At 52.7% G+C, this 18,924-nt stretch overlaps 1 protein-coding gene across 1 annotated transcript in view; it reads right to left on the reverse strand.

The window, feature by feature from the left end:
- Nucleotides 1-242: 242 nt before the first annotated feature.
- ZNF423 (zinc finger protein 423) overlaps nt 243-18,924 on the reverse strand; it is a 408,064-nt gene continuing 389,382 nt past the window's right edge. The window contains exon 8 of the mRNA XM_064274145.1: nt 243-1,989. Coding sequence (XP_064130215.1) covers nt 1,960-1,989 — 30 coding nt within the window. The 3' untranslated portion in view covers nt 243-1,959. The remainder of the gene's footprint in view (nt 1,990-18,924) is intronic.

Here is an 18,924-nt window from a genome sequence, read left to right on the forward strand (position 1 = left end):
TGAGTACCAGCTGATGGCGAGTGGGGGACGACAAGCAGGATGGCCTCGGCTGAGGCTGCTGGGTGGGCCCTGGGGCACCCACAGGCCAGCACCAGGCAGGGCCAGCCAGGTGCCTAGGGTGCCAAATTTAAAGAGACCCACTCTCAGGGCCTGCAGGTGCTGGGCTGGCACCTGAGAGGAAGCACCTCCTTACTGTCTGCACCCTGGGCATCTGGATGGCTCCCTGAGTCCTGGCTCTGGCACTCATCTCAGCACTCCCGTATCCCACTTATCTGAGGCTGGGAACCAGCAGCTCCCACCTGCTCCACTCTGCAGCCCCAGCCCTGGGCCTCACGGGGCTGCGTTGCTGCCCTTTGTTGTTGTTCTAGTTGCCGTCAAGTTGGCTCCACTCACGGCGACTTACGTTTAACAGAGAGAAGTGTGGCTGATCTTGTGCCATCCTCACAATTGTGGGTATGTTTGTTGCAGCTACTGTGTCAATGCATCTCCCTGAGGGTTTCCTTCGTGTTTGCTGACTCTCTACCAAATGTGATGTCCTTTTCTAGCCATAGGTCTTTCCTGATGACGCATCCAAAGTAATCAAGACAGAGACTCGCCATCCTTGGTTCTAAGGAGCGTCCTGGCTGCACTTCCTCCGAGACTGCTTTGTTCCTGCTGCTCTTAGCCCCTGCCATATCCCCATGCCTGCGCCACCACTAGAGCCCAAGTCCTGGCTGTGGTCCTCGTGACTCCAGCCTTCCACTTGACCACCTGTATCCAGCATGTAGGAAAGCTGTTTTGGTGGTGGGGAAGCAGGCAAACAGCACAGGGTGAACATCAGCCACACCTGCTACATGGCCTTGGGAAAGCCACACACATACCATTGGGCCTCAGTTTGTCCTTCCATAAATGAGACAATCAGGGTATCTCATTTCTAAAGGCTCTTTCCACTCCGACTTCTCTGACCACTTGCCAGCCTCATCCCATCTGGGCGCATTAGTTATTGTTGTTGTTAGTTGCCATCGAGTCAGTTCTGACTCATGGCAACCCCATGTGTACAGAGTAGAACTGCTCCACAGGGTTTTCAAGGCTTGACCTTTCAGAGGCAGATCGCCAGACTTGTCTTCCAAGGAGCCTCTGGGTGTGTTCCAATGGCCAACCTTTCTGCTTGTAGGCTGCTCCCCATCTTCTTTCCCAAGGAAAACGAGGCTGTTATGTGCGTGGCCCAGGGACTTGCCCAGGAACATGCCCGGTGGGTGATGCAGCCCCCACACAGCCTCGGCTGGGGGAGGAGAGAACCAGGCGGCCAGAGGCTGATGGCATAGATTCCCTTTATTGAATGGTACTAGTCACTGCAGTCAGAGTAAGTCACATTTCAAAGCAGACCATCCAGTTGCACTGAAACTGAGTATATTCATCACATAGCTTTAATCACTGTCCGGTGAACTGGCAAATCCAATCAAAGCATTAGTCTTTAATTAAAAAATTAAAAGGAAATATTCAGACAATAGCCAAGCAGTCACATCACAACGCACAATTACCTAGAATTGCAATTAAAAAGTGGTTACCCGAAGGGGGGAAACAAAAACAAGAAAGGAAAAAAGAAAAAAAAGAAGCAAAGAAAAAATCACTCTAATCCTTTTTTTTTTTTTCAACTATCAATATAATACATGAAGGAACAAAGGGCAATAGCCTCAAAAAGCAGGTCTCTCTAACTCTAGAAATGTACTCTTGGGCAGAAACTCTAAAAGCACACTAGCTGTAGCAGGACAATAAAAAATACTGAGCATGGAATACTTTTAATCTCTGCCATTAATATTCATTTCCAGCTGCTTATAATAGCAGCGCCTCATGGCCAAATCATTAGAGTTTTACATCTGGGTTGCAAATGACACTTTGATTGGATGTAATGTTCAAATGGCCCTCCCCACAGTGTCTCCGGCAAGCCTTCTGCAGAGAGGTGTCCTGTCGAGCGCTCCCTCACTGTGCGTGCTGGCTCATGGTGTGGTTCTGCAAGGGCGAAGAAAGAAAACGCGCATGAGGGCGGAAGAATGGCGAGCATGCCCGTCCCCTCCCACTCGGCACACTCACGCCCAGGGCACAGCAAAGCCGCGGATTAGGGCAAAACAAAATGCAACACGAAAAAGTGCTCCAGGGACGCAGCAGCCAAGATGCCACGTTGCTTTGGGGCTTGGGGATCAGTTCTCGTTACCGCCAATCTGGGCTCCCTACATCACGTTTTGCAAATTTTTAGACCATTCCGGTCTTACCATGGGGACTGGCTAGGTGGGGGAACTGGGGGAATGCGGGGAGGCGGAAGGAATTAAAAGACCCCTGCTCCCCTCTCCAGCTCCCTTTGCTGTGAGGGTTAGAAGGAACCGATCCCTCTGGCCGCCTGAAGGCCTCCCCCACATTGCCCTCTCGTCCTCGCCCCGGTGGCTGCTCGGAGCCTCGCAGAGCGAGACGGCAGATGTGCCACGAAGCTCTCAGACCCAGAAACACTCTTGTGGGCACAGACGTGCTGAGGCCGTGGGCGGCCGCTGTGCCTGCAGCCGAGGCAGGGACGGGTCTCCAGGCAGGGACGAGGGCCCTGAGAGCGGCCGGGGCACCTCTGCTCTGGGAGCCTGCCCGTCGATCACGTGACGGCACACAGGCGGGAAGATGGGACCACTCTGCAGTTTGGACAAATCCACTAGGGAATCCAGGGCCCAGGTGGGAGCCTCTGGCCACATGGTTTCCTCTCGCCACGGCCCGAGGCACTTTCTCCCTCCTGCCAGCCAGAGCTGGACAGCAGTCTGCACAGGAGCTTGCAGCCCGGGGCCGGGGGTGGGGTTTGGCCGCCACAAGCTCCAGTCTGTGTTTCTTTTCAGTGGCCTGTGTTCCAAATTCAGGCCAATCTCATCAAAGCCTCAGGTGGTGTTCAACCTCGTGACACCTGGGGAGAGGGGAGGGAGGCCACCAGGAGAAGACTCAGCCCGTTTGGGGGCAGCACACGACCCCAACCTCCAGAGCAGCTTCTCATTGTTCCTTCGTTTTGTTTTTATTGTGTACCTTATGTACTTTTTAATAACTGTTCATTTCATTCTGACTAGAAATATACATTTTTCAGATAATATTTAAGTATTACAAGAGTTTACAATTAAGAACTGAAAATCTCCCCCAATCTCATTTTCAAAAAATAACAGTCCTAATGTTCAGCGTGTGTAACTCCAGAATTTTTTTCCGTGAGGACATCACTTGTTTCATGTATACTTGTTTGTCTGCTTTTAATATTTTTTTGTTTTGTTTTCTTTTAACCTGGGGAGTAGCTCCTTATGGACTCGCCTGCCTGTCCAGACCTGGGCACCTGGCCAGCAATGGCAACTCCTCTCTGGTGGGGTGCCGCGACCATGCAGCCCTGCCAATGACCACCAGGGGTCAGACGAGGCGCTGGCATCGCTCTCCTGGGCGCCAGGTCTGGGCTGTGATGCCCAGAGCTTCGCTGGCAGGCCTGGGGCCCAGGGCAGAGGTGGGGGCCTCCCTCCTTCCCTACACCCCAGAGAGGCTCTCTGTGGCAGTCGTTTCCCACCAAGGCACTGCTGCTGCCTTGTGGTGATCTCCTGCGCCCCCTGAGCCAGCTCACAGCCAGAGAAAGGCAGCCCCACACTCCATCCTCAACCAGCTGATGGATGCAGCACGTAGCTCCAGCCAAGGCTGTCCTCCTGCCCTGGTGTCTTGCAAGCACACGTGCTCTGTGGCACTGCAGGCATTTGTCTCCGTATCCTCGCAGCAGCCTTACAAGGTAGGAAATCGCAAGAAAAGGAAACTGAGGTTCAGTGAGGCTACGTTTACTAGTCCAAGGCCACCAGCTAGGAAGGATGGGGGGTGGAACCCAGGCAGCTGGAATCCAGAATAACCAGGGGCTTCAGCAAGAAGGCAGGCCTCCCCCCCACCCCCGTGCCCTGCAGCCCAGGCTGCATCCTGTCCCCACTCAGCACCAGACACGGGCATGGAGTCTGCCGATGTGGCGTGGTGCCCTGGTCAGTGTACTTGGACCGCGAGCACCAGGTGGGTTGTCTGAGGCCACAGACAGGATACAGGCAGTTTCCATGGGAATCCCCACCCTCTAGCCAAGGCACAAGTGCAGGGACAGTGGACTGCCCTTCAAGGAGCCAGACTCGCCCCCATACAGACCATGCTTCTAGCTTCCACGCCTTGACTGACTCAGTTCCCACCTCTCTCCTTCCTCCAATCAAGCCAGCCTTGAAGTCCCCCAGGAGGTCACTTCCGCATCCCCGCAGCCCCCTCACAGCACCACCAGCCCCCACCCACGTCCACGTGGCTCCGCAGTTGCAGTGATGGCAAACCCACCCGTGCAAAACTGGCCTTCTCTCCTGAGCTGTTAGCAGCTTCCTCCCTGCGCCCCACAGCACCTCTTTCAGGGGGTTGGGAGGAGGAGGAGGAGCCCTGGGGGCACAGTGGGTAAGAGCTTGGCTGCTAACCAAAAGGTCAGCAGTTCGAATCCACCAGCTGCTCCTTGTAAACTCTGTGGGGCAGTTCTACTCTGTCCTACGGGGTCACTGTGAGTCGGAATCAACTGGACGGCAAGGGGTGTGGGGAGGAAGTTGGAGACAGAGACGTTTACAGCTCTGTCTCCTGCTCTCAGGTGGCAGTTTCTCGTGCCTGGCCCAACACAGATACCCAATTCGGGTTTCTGAATGAACCAGTGTGAAGGTAAAGGCGTAAATAAATGCACATGTAGGATTTAGCCACGTAGGAAGGACAAGCAAGGGCATTCCAAGAGGAAGGAGCAGCAGAGACAAAGGCACAGAGGCTGAAAAAAGCCTGGCAAGTGCAGCCGCATGGGGAGATCCCAGTACAGGGGCCGCAGGGAGGGCTGGTGGGAGTTTGGACCCTGGACAGTGGAGGCCTGGGGCACCCATGAACATAGACTTTGTTCCAGGGGCAGCAGAAACTCAGGGATGATACTTGATTTCCACAAAATCCTCAAGGACCACCCACCTCCAACGTGGGGGGAGGGCGTGTCAGAATGATGACACCGCCTCTTGCCAGGGTGCCAAGGTCAAGGCCAGCGTGACACACATGGTCAGCGGCTCACACTGGGGCAGATGGCCGCAGGAATTCTGCAGGTGGAAACCCGCTCCTAGAACCACTGGCTAGGGAAACTCGAGAAGCAATGCTGCTTCTCAGATAAAACCACAGCAAGCAAGAGCAGGTGGTTCTCAGGTTAGATTCAAGGAAGAACTTCCTGAAAGAGGGTTCTGAGGCAGTCGGGGAAAATGTCCTTCCCCGGAGCTCTGCAGGAACAAAAGCCCAGGAAGTCACAGCAGATGGAAACGTGGAAACTCGGTGCTCAAGGGAGCAGGCCCCAGAATCCATTCAGCAATGTGTTATTAAATACCCTCTGGGTGCTGGGCTCGGAGCTGGGCACAGTGGAGGCCGGGGAGAGTCCAGCTGGGCCCACCCCTCCAGGAGCCTGCAGCTGTGGAGGACACGCGGAACCCACTGTTTGCATGGGGTTAATGGGGCAGGGGGCAGTTCCAGGAGGGCAGGCGGATCAAGGCCACCCAGTAAGTGTGTGTGGTGGGGGGGGGGAGGTGGGGGAGTAGAGAGGATACCGAGGGACCCAGGTGTCAGACGCTCCTTGTCACAGACCTCACCAATGTCCTAACACCTGTGCTGAGCCACTCCTAGCAGCGTGACAACATGCCCAGTTTCATAACCCTAAGAGCACCCCGTGGCTGTTCTCCAGGGATTGGAGCGCCGGCTGGAGGGGCGGGGAGCTTCATCAAACCTTCTTAAAGAGTTCCTTCCACCCGGCATGATTCTCACTGGGCGTTTTGGCTTAATGTCTATTTCTCTGTTTATGCCTGTGCTATATTTAGCCCCTTTGGAGAAGGAGGAAAATCGTTTTTTAAAGATGCTACCGACCCTGCAGACAAATGCTTCCCAGCACTATAAAGGCTGGGGATGGAGGGACGGGGGTGGGGGTGGGGGGAAGGACTGGAAAGTGCCCGGAGGGGAGGGCTGGCAGCCACACAGGCCTCTCTGCCTGCCAGGGAGTCACAGGTGTGGGCCAGGGAAGCAGGTGAAAAAAATAAAACTGGATCGCAGGAGGGGCGGGTGCGGGTGGCCACGGCCCCGATCCATCCCTCCGCAGAGCACCCAGTGTCTCGAGGAGGTAGGCTCGTTTGCATCACCTTGGCCATCTGCCCAGGGACACGAGTTAGTGACAAGTGACGGGCGACAGCATGGGGTAGAGCGGACCCAGAAATGCGTATGCTTTCAGATGCACTCTCTGGGTTCTGAGAAGACCTGCAAACGGGGCCCTCTCTCCTCAGAATTCGTGGCCACTCTGCGGCTGGGCCCTCTGTCCTGCCCTTGACCCCTGAGAGGTCCAGCATTCACTGATGTAGTTATTCATTCATTCAACAATCCTTCATGAACCCTGCAAGTGACAGCCACGTGGTCCTGCTGGGAATTCAGCAGCAAAATGACGGTGATGCCCGACCTGACCCAGGTCTGCACGAGGCTCGGAGGGACAGAGCCGGGCCAGGACCATCCTTCCCAAGCACCACACACACCTGAACCAGCCAGTGGGAAGGCCAGTGCTGGTTCTGCCACCCTATGGGGACTCAATGCCCCTTCCAACACACACACACACTGACTCACCCACACTCATTCACCCACACACACACCCACACCCACACTCACACACACACACGCACTCATCTGCACACTCACACTCATTCACCAGCACTCACATTCACCTGCACACTTGGACACACCCACACTCACTCACACCTGTGTGCTCCTCTGTAGTCTGCAACCAGGGTGCCTCCTCGAGGTCGTGACTCCACGTTCTGTTCCTTGACCTGGATGGGGGGCCTGTCCTCCAGGGCAGGGACCTTGTTTGCTCTGTCCCTGACATCCACCCAGCACAGTGTCAGGTGGGGGAGGCCAGAGGTGCTTTGGCACGCAGGCTGCTCTGGGGCACGGGACACACTGTCCGTGAGACGGCCGGAGGGAGGTGCAGACGCAGAGGAGGCTGTCAGCACTGGAGGTCTCTCAGGTACCATCAGTTGCCCCTCCTTGTGCATCAGATACTCGGAGACAAGCTGCCTGGAGGTCCTAACACCTCACTGGGCCCTCAGCAAGTGCTCATTTGTGGAAGCTCCTGCTTTGGGCGGTCACAGGTAAGCCAAGAGCCTCAGAGGGCTGGGTGGGCTTAGTCCTGGGTCGAGTCCTGGCTCTGCCACTTGCTCACCATGTAGCCTTGAGCAAGTTCCCTGACCTTCGGGGGGAGGGGGCTGGGGAGCCCTCTTTCTGAGATGCCATGAGGACTCAGGACCTCATCCCAGGGCCTGGCAGAAACCAGCTGCTCAACAACACTCCAGTGGTGGTGTCTATGAGCGTCCTTCTGACCTGCTGGGGAGCTCTGTGAGGGGATCTGTTTGCCCCCTGCTGGCACCCTCGTGGGCATGCTGTGGGGGCCTCACAGAGGTTTGATGGACTGATGGACTGCGCCCCTCCCCATCCCTCCTGCCGGACTGGCTGTCTAGGAAAAGCACATCCCCAGGGCTGGTGAGGCCCCGGGACTGCTTTGGGTGGCAGAAACCTTGGTGTGGCCCTGCTCCTGGAGCAGCACGAATTTGGTGGAGACCTCGCCCTCATTTCCCCTCCCCACAGCCCACTCTCTAGAGCCTCCACAGGGGAGAGAGGAGGCGTGCACTCATTCATTCATTCACTCACTTATTTGTTCATTTACTGATGTCCACTGAGGGTCTCCATGCCAGGCCTTAGGCAGGTACTGGCACACGGGGGTGGAGAAGCCTCAGACCCTCCTTTGAAGAGCTCACAGTCCACGGCAAGGGTTGGGGAGACAGACTCGGAGACCCTTACCCTCAAGAGGCAGAAGAGAAGGACCAGCTGCTGGGACCAAGCCCTAGTCCCTGCAGCAGAGGAAGGGTACAGGGCATCCCACTCGCCCTGCTCTCCCGGTCCCACCTGCAATGTCACCTTGACCCACATGTTACTTCCCTCTGGTTCCTGCTGGGGAACAAGCTGTGGCCAACCCCCTTTCTCCCCGCTGCCCCACCACTAGGCCACTCTCTGACAGTCCCTTCACGAGCTGGCTTTGCAGAGAGCTTTCTCCAGGGTCAGGACCCTGGGGGAGAATTGGTTTCCAGGTTAAAATTGCAGCAGGTTTAAGCAAAGCAGGGACGCAGTGGGGCCCTGTTATTTGTTCATTCAACAAACAGGGAGCCTGGCCCTGTGCAGTCAGTGGGGGACAGACAGACAGATGCAGAGGAAGGCGCATCCAGCCTTTTACAAGCTCTCGGCTGATGGAGGGGGTGAGAGTTCACAAGAAGGACTCTGGAGAGGGAAGCTGTCACTGGGAGAAGCCCAAGGAAGATGTGCCTTCCAGCTGTCCTGTGAGGATGGTGGGGTTAGAATTCATGCTGGGGGGCAGATGCAGAGACGGCTTTCCTGGGAGCAGGAACCCCAGGTAACAGCGTGGAGGTGTTAGTGAAGGTGCTTGTGTGCTGAACGCACACTCTGTGCCAGGCCTGGCTCTCAGCGCTACACCGGTGGTGGCCCCTTTAAGCCTCACGACAGCCTTTTGAGCTAACTATTAGCATTAGCCTATTCTACAGATGAGAAAACTGAGGGACAGAGAGGTTACGTGGCTTGCCTTAGGTCCCGTGGCTTGCACCCTTGCAGTTTGTGTGCAGAACCTGCTCGTAACCACGCACGGTTCTGCTACGAAATGTGAAAAGTGCAACATATGTTGGGGGAACAATGAATAATTCAGCTTGGCAGAAGTACAGGGTATGTGCCATGGAGACGAGCTGGAAAGGAAGGCGGGGGCCTTATTGATGAGGCTCCTGGATGCCAGACAAGGCAGCTTGCCCTTAAATCTGGGCCATGGGGAGCCATCGAAGAAGCGCACACCTCTCGCCAAAAAGGTAGGTCAGCAGGGCCTTGGACGGCTCTCTGTCTTCCTGCCCTCCTTCCTCTGGCCCTCTAAAGCCCTCCTTCCCAACACACAGGCTCTATCTTTCTCTTTGGGGAGGGTACAGGCCCAGGCAGCCCCACTTCCCCTTTCTGCTTGTATCACCTGGGCAGCCCCTCTCTGCTCATGAGCACTTATTTTTAGAAGCGTTTGACAATCATCCAAGGGTCTAAGGCGAACAGATGGCCTGTCTTAAAGGCTCGTATGTTCGCTAGTTTGCACTTCTGACAAACGGTGAGCGCACTCAAGAGCATGCCGTAAACAGCGCTGAATGAATACTCAGAACACAATTTAGCTAATGCACGTCATTAAAATTAGGGGTGAGTGATGGCTGAGATTCCCTATAAATGCCTGCCCTGTGACGCAGCTGCTCCCCCGGGGCCCAGTGGTGACATGGATGCGCCCCATTTCCCTGGTGGCACCCCAGCAGCAGGCTGGAGACTGTCCTGTTTACACAGGGGGCAGGGGCAGGGCTGCCCGTGTGGAAGTGATAGCCCTCCTTGGTGCTGGGGCCCTCGGTGAGGCTGGTGACCCACTGGCTTTAGATAAAACCCTGAAATGTCTTTCCTATGAGGCACAGGGAGCATGGCAGCTCCTTGCACGCGGGGATGTCAGTGGGGCTTTTCCATCCCTGCCTCCCACACAGCGAGACAGGCTGTCGTCTGCCACTCCAGAGCAGCAGGAAGTGAGTGCTGCACCTGCTTAGCCAGGGACGTCTGTCTCTCGTGTGTCTCAATGCACCCAGAACTCCTGGCCTGAGGGAGATGCCAACTTCCAGGAGTAATGGTTTTGTTTTTTTTTTTTTTGCAGGGTCTGTGACGCACTAGGCTGCTAACTGAAAGGCTGGAGGTTTGAGTCCACCCAGAAGTACTTCAGAAGAAAGGCCTGGCCATCTACCTCTGAAAAATCAGCCCCTAAGAAGCCTGTGGAGCACAGTTCTACTGTGACACAGATGAGGTTGCCATGAGTCAGAATCGATTTACTAGCAACTGGTTTTTGCTTCTTTCTTGCACAATCAAGAGCAAGAGCAGATTCAGAGAGCCTACAAGTCACCAGGGCGTATAAGGAGGAGCTGAATCCAAACAGCCTCCCACCCAGATGGTTGAAGGCTTTGCTGAAGGGGCTGACCAGGCATGGTTTCTCTTGTTCTCCTCACTGCTCCAGATGGGGAGAGCGTTCCTCTCAGAAACCCCTCTCGTCAGTGCCCTGCAGCCCCCGGGACACAAAAGACCAGTTCCATGAGCAGCAGACATCTCCCTTGCATGAAAACATGGGAGAAAATGTTGTTTTGAAAAAAAGCCCCACAAATTCCCAAGGGGGCAGGTTCTGTGCTTTGGAAATAAAGCCCCAGAGGATGAGTTATTAGGAGGGAGCAAAGCCTGCTATTAGGAGCCCAGCCCGTAAACAGGCCCCCATTCAGAGTCACCCAACAAAACAAGGGCTAATAATAACACCTGCCCCTAGGGACAGCAGCCTCAGGAAGCTGCACTCAGTGCAAACGCGCCTTGTCAGCCTGTCGCGAGCTACGAATCGCAGGTGAGACGGCAGCTTTGCTACAGCCAGCAACGGAGAGCTTCATGCCTACCATCCCAGAGAGAAGGAGAAACACTTCCAGCCAGGTCCACAGACAAGCCCCTCCCCTTCACAGCGTCCACGGCTGACCCCCCAGACCTGAGTTAATCCAGCCCCCCCTGCTGTTGCTATGTCTCCAGAGTGGGTGTCCCTGGTGGTGAGGCCCCTTGGGGACAGTGTACCCAGCAGATTGAGGACTAAGGACCAGAATCGAGGTTCCACCAACGGTATACCAGTGACCATGAGCTCACTTCTGTGGGCTTTGCTCCCCTCCAGGGTGGGTGGGCACGTTTCACTGGCCCTGTCAACCTAATGGATCACCGGGAAGGCCATTCTGACAACGTGAGCCAAGCGCCTGCTTGGAACCAGCTCCTGGCAGTTCATCACCAATGTGAATTAAGACACAGTCGCCTGCCCTCGATACACCTGCATCAGACCGTAAACATATGCTGATGATCGGATGCCACAGAGACAGGACTCTAGGCCACACAAGTACTGCCTATCATGAAACCTTCAGGACAGCCCAAGGGATCAAACGACATTAAAAATGGTATTGGGTGGATGGGTTCCCAAGACCAGAGGGGGGCCTCTCCTCCCACCTCAGAACACATCTGAACCATACCCAGTGCCGTCGAGTTGATTCTGACCCGTAGCGACCCTATAGGACAGAGTAGAACTGCCCCGTAGAGTTTCCAAGGAGCAACTGGAGGATTCGAACTGCCGACCCTTTGGTTAGCAGCCGTAGCACTTAACCACTACGCCACCAGGGTTTCCTTATCTGAACCATATGACTCAGCAATTTCACTCCTTGGTATATGCCCAAAAGAACTGAAAGCAGAAGACTCGGATGCTTGTACATACATCGGGGTTCGTTGCAGCATTATTCACAGTAGCCAAAAGGTGGCCACAACCCAGGTGCCCATTGACAGATGATGGATAAACAAACTGTGGTGCCCTTACAATGGAATATTACTCAGCCATAAAGAGAAATGAAGTCCCGATGCATGCTATGACATGGATGAGCCTTGAAAACATCATGCTGAGTGAAATCAGTCAGTCACAAAAGGACAAATATTGTAGGATCCGCGTACAAGAAACATCTACAAGAGGCACAGAGACCAGAGTAATCATGGTCATCAGGGCGGGGGAGAGGAGGAGGAGCTGCTGCTTAAGAGGCACTAAGTTTCTGTTTGGGGTGATGACAAAACGTGGAAACAGACAGCGGTGAGGGTTGTGCCACACAGGGAATGCACACATAAAAATGGTTGAAATAAAAAACAAACAAATGTATCTGTGGGCCACAAAAGACAATGAGCGTGGCAACTTCGGGAAGACACAAGCATTCTATAAGTGAGTGGGGTGCCAAACTCACAGTAAATGTTTAGTAAAGAAGAATAAATGAACTCCTAGAGCTCCGCCTTAGCCAGCAGGGACTCTTCTGACGACGTGGAACCTCTGGTCTGGACAGAGGCATCAGGCTTGAGGGGCCAGGCGTGGCTCAGAGTTACATTGTAAACAAGTGGGGCGCAGGCCAGCGCAAGGCAGTAAGGCCTAGTGGGGACTGTGGCAATCCACACAACACATGTCTGGCTTGAGAGGAGCAACCCGCTTCAGCTCTGGGCAGTTACTGCCACATGGGAGTGTAGGCCAGTGCTGCCAGAGCTCTGGTTTTAGAAAAGCTGGAAATCTAGATGTTTATATAAAATTATTCAATGTTTGAGAGTGCTATGTAGGCTGTCACAGTCTGCCCCTCACCAAACTTTAAGTGTCTAGAAGCAGGGACCTGCTTCTGTGGGCTCCCTGCCGCACCCCCAGTGTGGGCTCAGAGCCGATAAGGGGAAGAAAAATGGCTGCCACTCCTCCACACCACCCCTGCCCTGCCAGGACATGTGATATTTTTTTCTTAAAATTGAGAGGGACCCTAGAGTGTAAGGAGGGCACACACTGGGGAGAAAGGTCACATTCTGCACCAGGAGCTGAAGCGTTCAGGGGTGTTCCTAGCTGCTCTCTTCCGTTCTCTGGGCTGGTAGTTGTGCAGAATGTAGCAACAAGATGCTGCCTGTATTGGCCTCGGGTGGACGAAGGGAGCTGCAGCATCCAGGGGTGGACACACCCCCAGCCCAGCAGCTACTGACATTGGCTGCGAGACCTTCTTGGCCTCTGTGATGCTGTTTCCTGTTAACGGGGGCTTCCCCGGCAGTGCCGAGCCTATTACTATTTTCAACAGCACAGCTCCCAGTGCCAGGCCACAGAACAGGCGCCCATAGAGCCATGGGGAGTGGAGGGGGGCTGGGCTCCCCACACCCCAGCAGAGATGCCTGAGGCACACTGCCAGAAGCCCTTGGCCACAATGGTTTCCAGGTTGAGAGGACTAGGACCTTGATGGTTTTCAAGCCTGCTGGATGAAACTGTCCACGATTCCTCTGATACTGCCAATTTGGATTTGTGCTCCACGGCTAACCAAAAGGCTGGAGCTTCAAGTCCACCTCGAGGCACCTCAGAAATAAGGCCTGGTGATCTACTTCTAAAAAATCAGCCATTGAAACCACTATGGAGCACAGTTCTACTCTGATACACATGGGGTCACCATGGGTCAGAATCAACCCTATAGCAACTGGTCCTGGTATAGATTCATAGCCAGCATCTGACAGTGAGGCACCCCTGCAGACATCAATCTTTGCCATGTCTGGAAAAAAAAAGATCTTTCTGACTCCTTCCTGGCGTTCACAATTGTAAGGATTTGTTGATTACAGTTTGAGGAGCAAACCAAGCTCCACATATAGTCAGCATATTTCACAAACAAAAATCAGGACAAATAACCAATAGCTGGGGTGGCATATTTGAAATCAGGGCTGTACTGGAAAATCTAGGCCACGCGGTCACTAATTATACAGAACACATATGTTCAGGTCACTATTCTAACCCAGTGCTTTTCTATTTTATAAATGATATTTTAAAATGCTGATCATATCCACATCTACTTTCTTCTATACTTCTGCTAAAAGGGAAATTTTCCTGTGCCCTCCAAATTTCAGGGAAGTTAACCTTCATGATGGAAAGCTATTCCCCCAGAAGTTCTGAGGGTGGCCTTGTCAACAAACGTGGCTTCTGGGGCCCACATGGCCCAGTCCACCCACTGACGGACCCCCAGGCTGCAGGGGCGGAAGTCCTAAAGATGGACCTAATCTGCTGTGATGAATCTGTTCACGTACCAGTGATCGAAACTGCAGCTGAGACTGATTATATTTAATGACTGCTAGATTCTTGTGAAAACAATTAGGTGCACACCCTTGCCTGTCCAGAGAGGAAGTAGCTTGGACAAAGCAAAGGGCAAAGGCTGATCTTCGCCACCCAGAAAGGCAGGGCTCCACGGCTGCCCACTGCTCTGAAGCTGGTTCAACAGATGGGCTGGAAGGATGCTGTAGCTCAAACTGAAATGCCCTGTCTGTCCTCTGGTATACATTCAGCTGATCTTCACTGCCCACACACTGCCCCCCAGGACCAGGCTGGGCTGCCCACTGCCTTCCCTTCCAGCACAAGGCGGGACCCTCTGGCTTCCATGAGGCAATCCAAGAATCATTTATATACCCTGTCCCTCCTGTCCCACTCGACTGGCTCACCAGAGGGTGTGTGTGTGTGTGTGTGTGTAGATACACGTGCAATTTTGGGGTAGGGAAGGGATGGAACTAACAGTAGAGTTGGAAGGGATCATGAAAACTGTACAGTTCCTGGCACTTTCTCTAGTACTCAATACTGATGGATGAGTAGGTGGATGGATGGAAGAATAGATGATGGATGGAAGAATAGATGGTGGATGAGTAGAGGGGTAGAGGTACAATGGATGGAGAGATGAGTATATGGAGAATAGATGGTGGATGAGTGGATGGATGGATGGATGGTGGACGAGTAGATGGAAGGATGGATGGATGGATGGATGGATGGATGGATGGATGGATGGATGGATGGTGGATGGGTGGATGGAGAGATGAGTATATGGAGAATGGATGGCGGATGAGTGGATGGATGGATGGACGGATGGACGGATGGATGGATGGATGGATGGAGAGATGAGTATATGGAGAATGGATGGCGGATGAGTGGATGGATGGATGACGGATGGTTGGATGGAAAGATGAGTATACGGAGAATGGATGGTAGATGAGTGGATGGATGGATGGTGGATGAGTAGATGGAAGTATGGATGGATGGATGGATGAGTAGATGGATAGATGGTGGATGAGTAGATGGATGGATGGATGGATGGATGGATGGATGGATGGATGGATGGAGAGATGAGTATATGGAGAATGGATGGTGGATGAGTGGATGGATGGATGATGGATGAGTGGATGGACGGTGGATGAGTAGATGGATGGATGGTGGATGAGTGGATGGATGGTGGATGAGTAGATGGATGGATGGATGGATGAGTAGATGGATGGATGGGTAGATGATGGATGGTAGATGAATGGATGGATGGAGAGATGAGTATATGGAGAATGGATGGATGGATAGATGGATGAAGGGATGGATGGTGGATGAGTGGATGGATGGATGGATGGATGGATGGATGGACGGACGGACGGATGGAGAGATGATTATATGAAGAATAGATGGTGGATGAGTGGATGGATGGATGGTGGGTGGTAGGTGAGTAGATGGATGGATGGAGAGATGAATGGATGGTTGGATGGATGGATGGTGGATGAGTAGATGGATGGATGGATGGATGGGTAGATGACAGATGGTAGATGAATGGATGGATGGAGAGATGAGTATATGGAGAATGGATGGATGGATGGATAGATGGATGAATGGACGGATGGTGGATGAGTGGATGGATGGATGGATGGATGGATGGATGGATGGACGGATGGACAGATGGATGGATGGAGAGATGAGTATGTGGAGAATGGATGGTGGATGAGTGGATGGATGGATGGTGGATGAGTAGATGGATGGATGACGGATGGATGGATGGATGGATGGATGGATGAGTAGATGGATGAGTAGATGGATGGATGGTGGAGGAGTAGATGGACAGACGGATGGATGGATGGAGAGATGAATATGTGGAGAATGGATGGTGGATGAGTGGATGGATGGATGGTGGCTGAGTAGATGGATGGATGATGGATGGATGAGTAGACGGATGGATGGTGGATGAGTAGATGGACAGATGGATAGATGGATGGATGGATGGATGGATGGATGGAGAGATAAGTATGTGGAGAATGGATGGTGGATAAGTGGATGGATGGATGGTGGATGAGTAGATGGATGGATGATGGATGGTGGATGGTGGATGAGTGGATGCATGAGTGGACGGATGGAAGGTGGATGAGTAGATGGATGGATGGATGAGTAGACGGATGGATGGTGATGGATGGATGGATGGAGAGATAAGTATGTGGAGAATGGATGGTGGATGAGTGGATGGATGGATGGACGGACGGACGGACAGATGGATGGATGATAGATGATGGATGGATGGATGGTGGATGAGTAGGTGGATGGATGGGAGGATGGATGGATGGATGAGTAGATGGATGGATGGTGGATGAGTGGATGGATAGATGGATAGATGGATGGCTGGCTGGCCGGCCGGCTGGCCGGATGGATGGATGGATGGATGTGATAGATGAGTGAATAGAAGACGGATGGATGAATGGTGGGAAAATGATATGTGAATAAATGAGTGGGTAAATGGGATGATGAGCTGGTGACTTTGGAGTTCAAATCTTGCCTTAGCTACTTACTATCTATGTGACTGTAGTCAAGTCATTCACTTCTCTAACTATCCATTTACTCACCTGAAAAGTAGGACCAATAATATCTACCTCATAGCCTTGTTATGAACTTCAACTTAGATGACATATGTAAAGAGGTTTTTAAAACATGTAAAATGCTATACAGATGTTTAATAGTGTCATAATTAATACGAACCACAAGGCTTTGCCATCACTGTCAACTCAAAAAAAAAAAAAAAAAGGGAAAACCCACAAAATTTTGATGTGGCAGTTTCAGGAGTGAGGATAGAGAAGGCAAGATGGTGCCACGGGTCATGGATGCAGCCATCTGGGCTGGGCATCCATGTGTGATTTCAGCAGGGGGACCAAAACAGGTGGCATGCACTCCCACTCCCACTACGGGCCCTGCTTCTCCTGGCCAGGCTTCTGCTTTAATGCTGACCAGCCCCAGTTTCCAGGTCTGCAAAATGGGGAGAGTATAGAGCACTTCTAGTGGCCCAGGCCATCGAGGCTCCAAGGAGAGAATATTTGTAAACTATGAAGTGTAGTGACAGAGGACACAAACTCAGAGTCAAGGTGGGTGACAAACCAGGTGAGGTGGGTGGTGGGGGCTGTGTTGGACCAGAAAGCCCATCCCTACGTCTAAAGGGGGCATCTGATTGTCATCATGCAGAACTGTGGTCCAGGGGCTGCTAGGTCTGATTGTGGCCAAATCAAGAAATCCAGTCTTTCAGTGTGGTGGTAATAAGACACACTCTGGGTTTGGTGGCCTGGGTCCAGCATGGACCAGCTGTGTGGCCTCAGGGAGTTAGTTAATGTGTCTGTGCTTCAGTTTCCTCATCTTACTAATAGAAGTGTTGTGAGAATTGAATGTCTTAATGTTTATAAAGAGCTAAGAACCATGCCTGGTACATAATAAGCACTGTACAAATGTTAGCCATTATAATGACGGGAAATTACCCTGTTTTGAGATATAAACCAAAAACCAAACCCAGTGCCGTCGATTCGATTCCGACTCATAGCGACCCTATAGGACAGAGTAGAACTGCCTGATAGAGTTTCCAAGGAGTGCCTGGCAGATTCGAACGGCCGACCCTTTGGTTAGCGGCCATAGCACTTAACCACTATGCCTCCAGGGTTTCCAGTTTTGAGATACAGGCAACCATTTAAAGATTCTAAATCCCTAGACCATAGGTTGTGAGTTTTCAACTTTCACTCTACACAAACATTCAATATTATCACAGTTGGAAGGGGCTCCTTCTCCATCATTCTGAAACACCCAAAGGTGTGGGAAGGGGCTGGCATGTACCCGTATCCCACTGGAAATCCCACCCGTCTCAGAAAACATCAGTATCTTGCTTCCTCCTCGCCCTCCACCACACTTCTGACCAATGCTATGTTTTATCTAATCTAAGACTCCAACTCCAAAGATCCTAAAATGCTCCAGTATTTCACATACCACAAGGAATGAAAAAACACAGCCACTTAAACTAATACACAAGCGACGCATTCCAATTTAAGAGGTGTTTGGAGGAAAGCTGTGCACGCCGGGATGTATCAGTGACACTGTGTTCACTGCTGTTAGTTGCCGTCAAGTTGGCTCCGGCCAGTGGCGACCGTACGTGTAACAGAATGAAACACGGCCCCACCCTGTGCCGTCTTTGTGACTGTTGGGATCTGTGAGTCCGCTGTTGTGGCTATTGTGCCAGTCTGTCTCACTGAGTGTTCTCCTTGTTCCCCCTTGTTTCTGCCGACCCTCTACTTCACCAGACACGATGCCCTTGCCTAGCAACTGGTCTTTCCTGATGACGTGTCCAAAGCAAGTGAGTCAAAGTCTCTCCATCCTCACCTCTAAGGAACATTCTGGTTGTATATCCTCTAAGACTGATTTATTTGTTCTTCCGGCAGTTCATGGATATTTTAAGCTCCTACTGTGTGCCAGAAACTGGGCTACCTTTTCGTCATACATTATCTTTACTTCCTTCAATTGTCCCCATTTAACTGATGAAGAAACAGAGGCTCAGAAAAGCGAAGCAGCTTGCTAAGTCATGTAGCTGGTAAGAGGTGGCACCTGGATTTGAGCCCACATGACCCAGTTCTCAGGTCACTCCCTCCTCCCCTCTCCCGTCCCCCACCACCCACCCTGCACTGCATCTCCTAGTGTCACGAAGGGGAGACCTGAGACTGACGTCAGCTGCCCTTGGCCATCTCAAGGCTATACCGGGAACCTCACTGCAGCCCTGGACAAGCCCAGACAGCCTGTGTCTGGTTTTGTCTAAACGTCAGAAGCAGAGTGAGTGGGACTGCATTCATTATTGACACAGCAAAATTAATTTTCTGCCATCTTCCCCCTCCCCCTCCATGCCCACCCCCACCTCTCTTGTGAGTGCTGACACGCGGTTGCTGACTGGTGTTTCTCATCATTAATTTCTTTCTAAATGTCATTAGTAATTGTTCCTGCTCCACCAAAGAGTGCAATCCTGCCTTCTGCCGAGAGCACCCGGTTCTCATCTCTCAGCCGGTGGGGGCCAGCCACCCCAGCCATGCCAGACCCCAGCATCCAGCCCCGCTCCCGACAAGTTGGGAACACAGGTTGCTGTACATGAA

This window comes from Loxodonta africana, chromosome 21 (genome assembly GCF_030014295.1).
Source record: "Loxodonta africana isolate mLoxAfr1 chromosome 21, mLoxAfr1.hap2, whole genome shotgun sequence".
Lineage (NCBI taxonomy): Eukaryota > Metazoa > Chordata > Mammalia > Proboscidea > Elephantidae > Loxodonta > Loxodonta africana.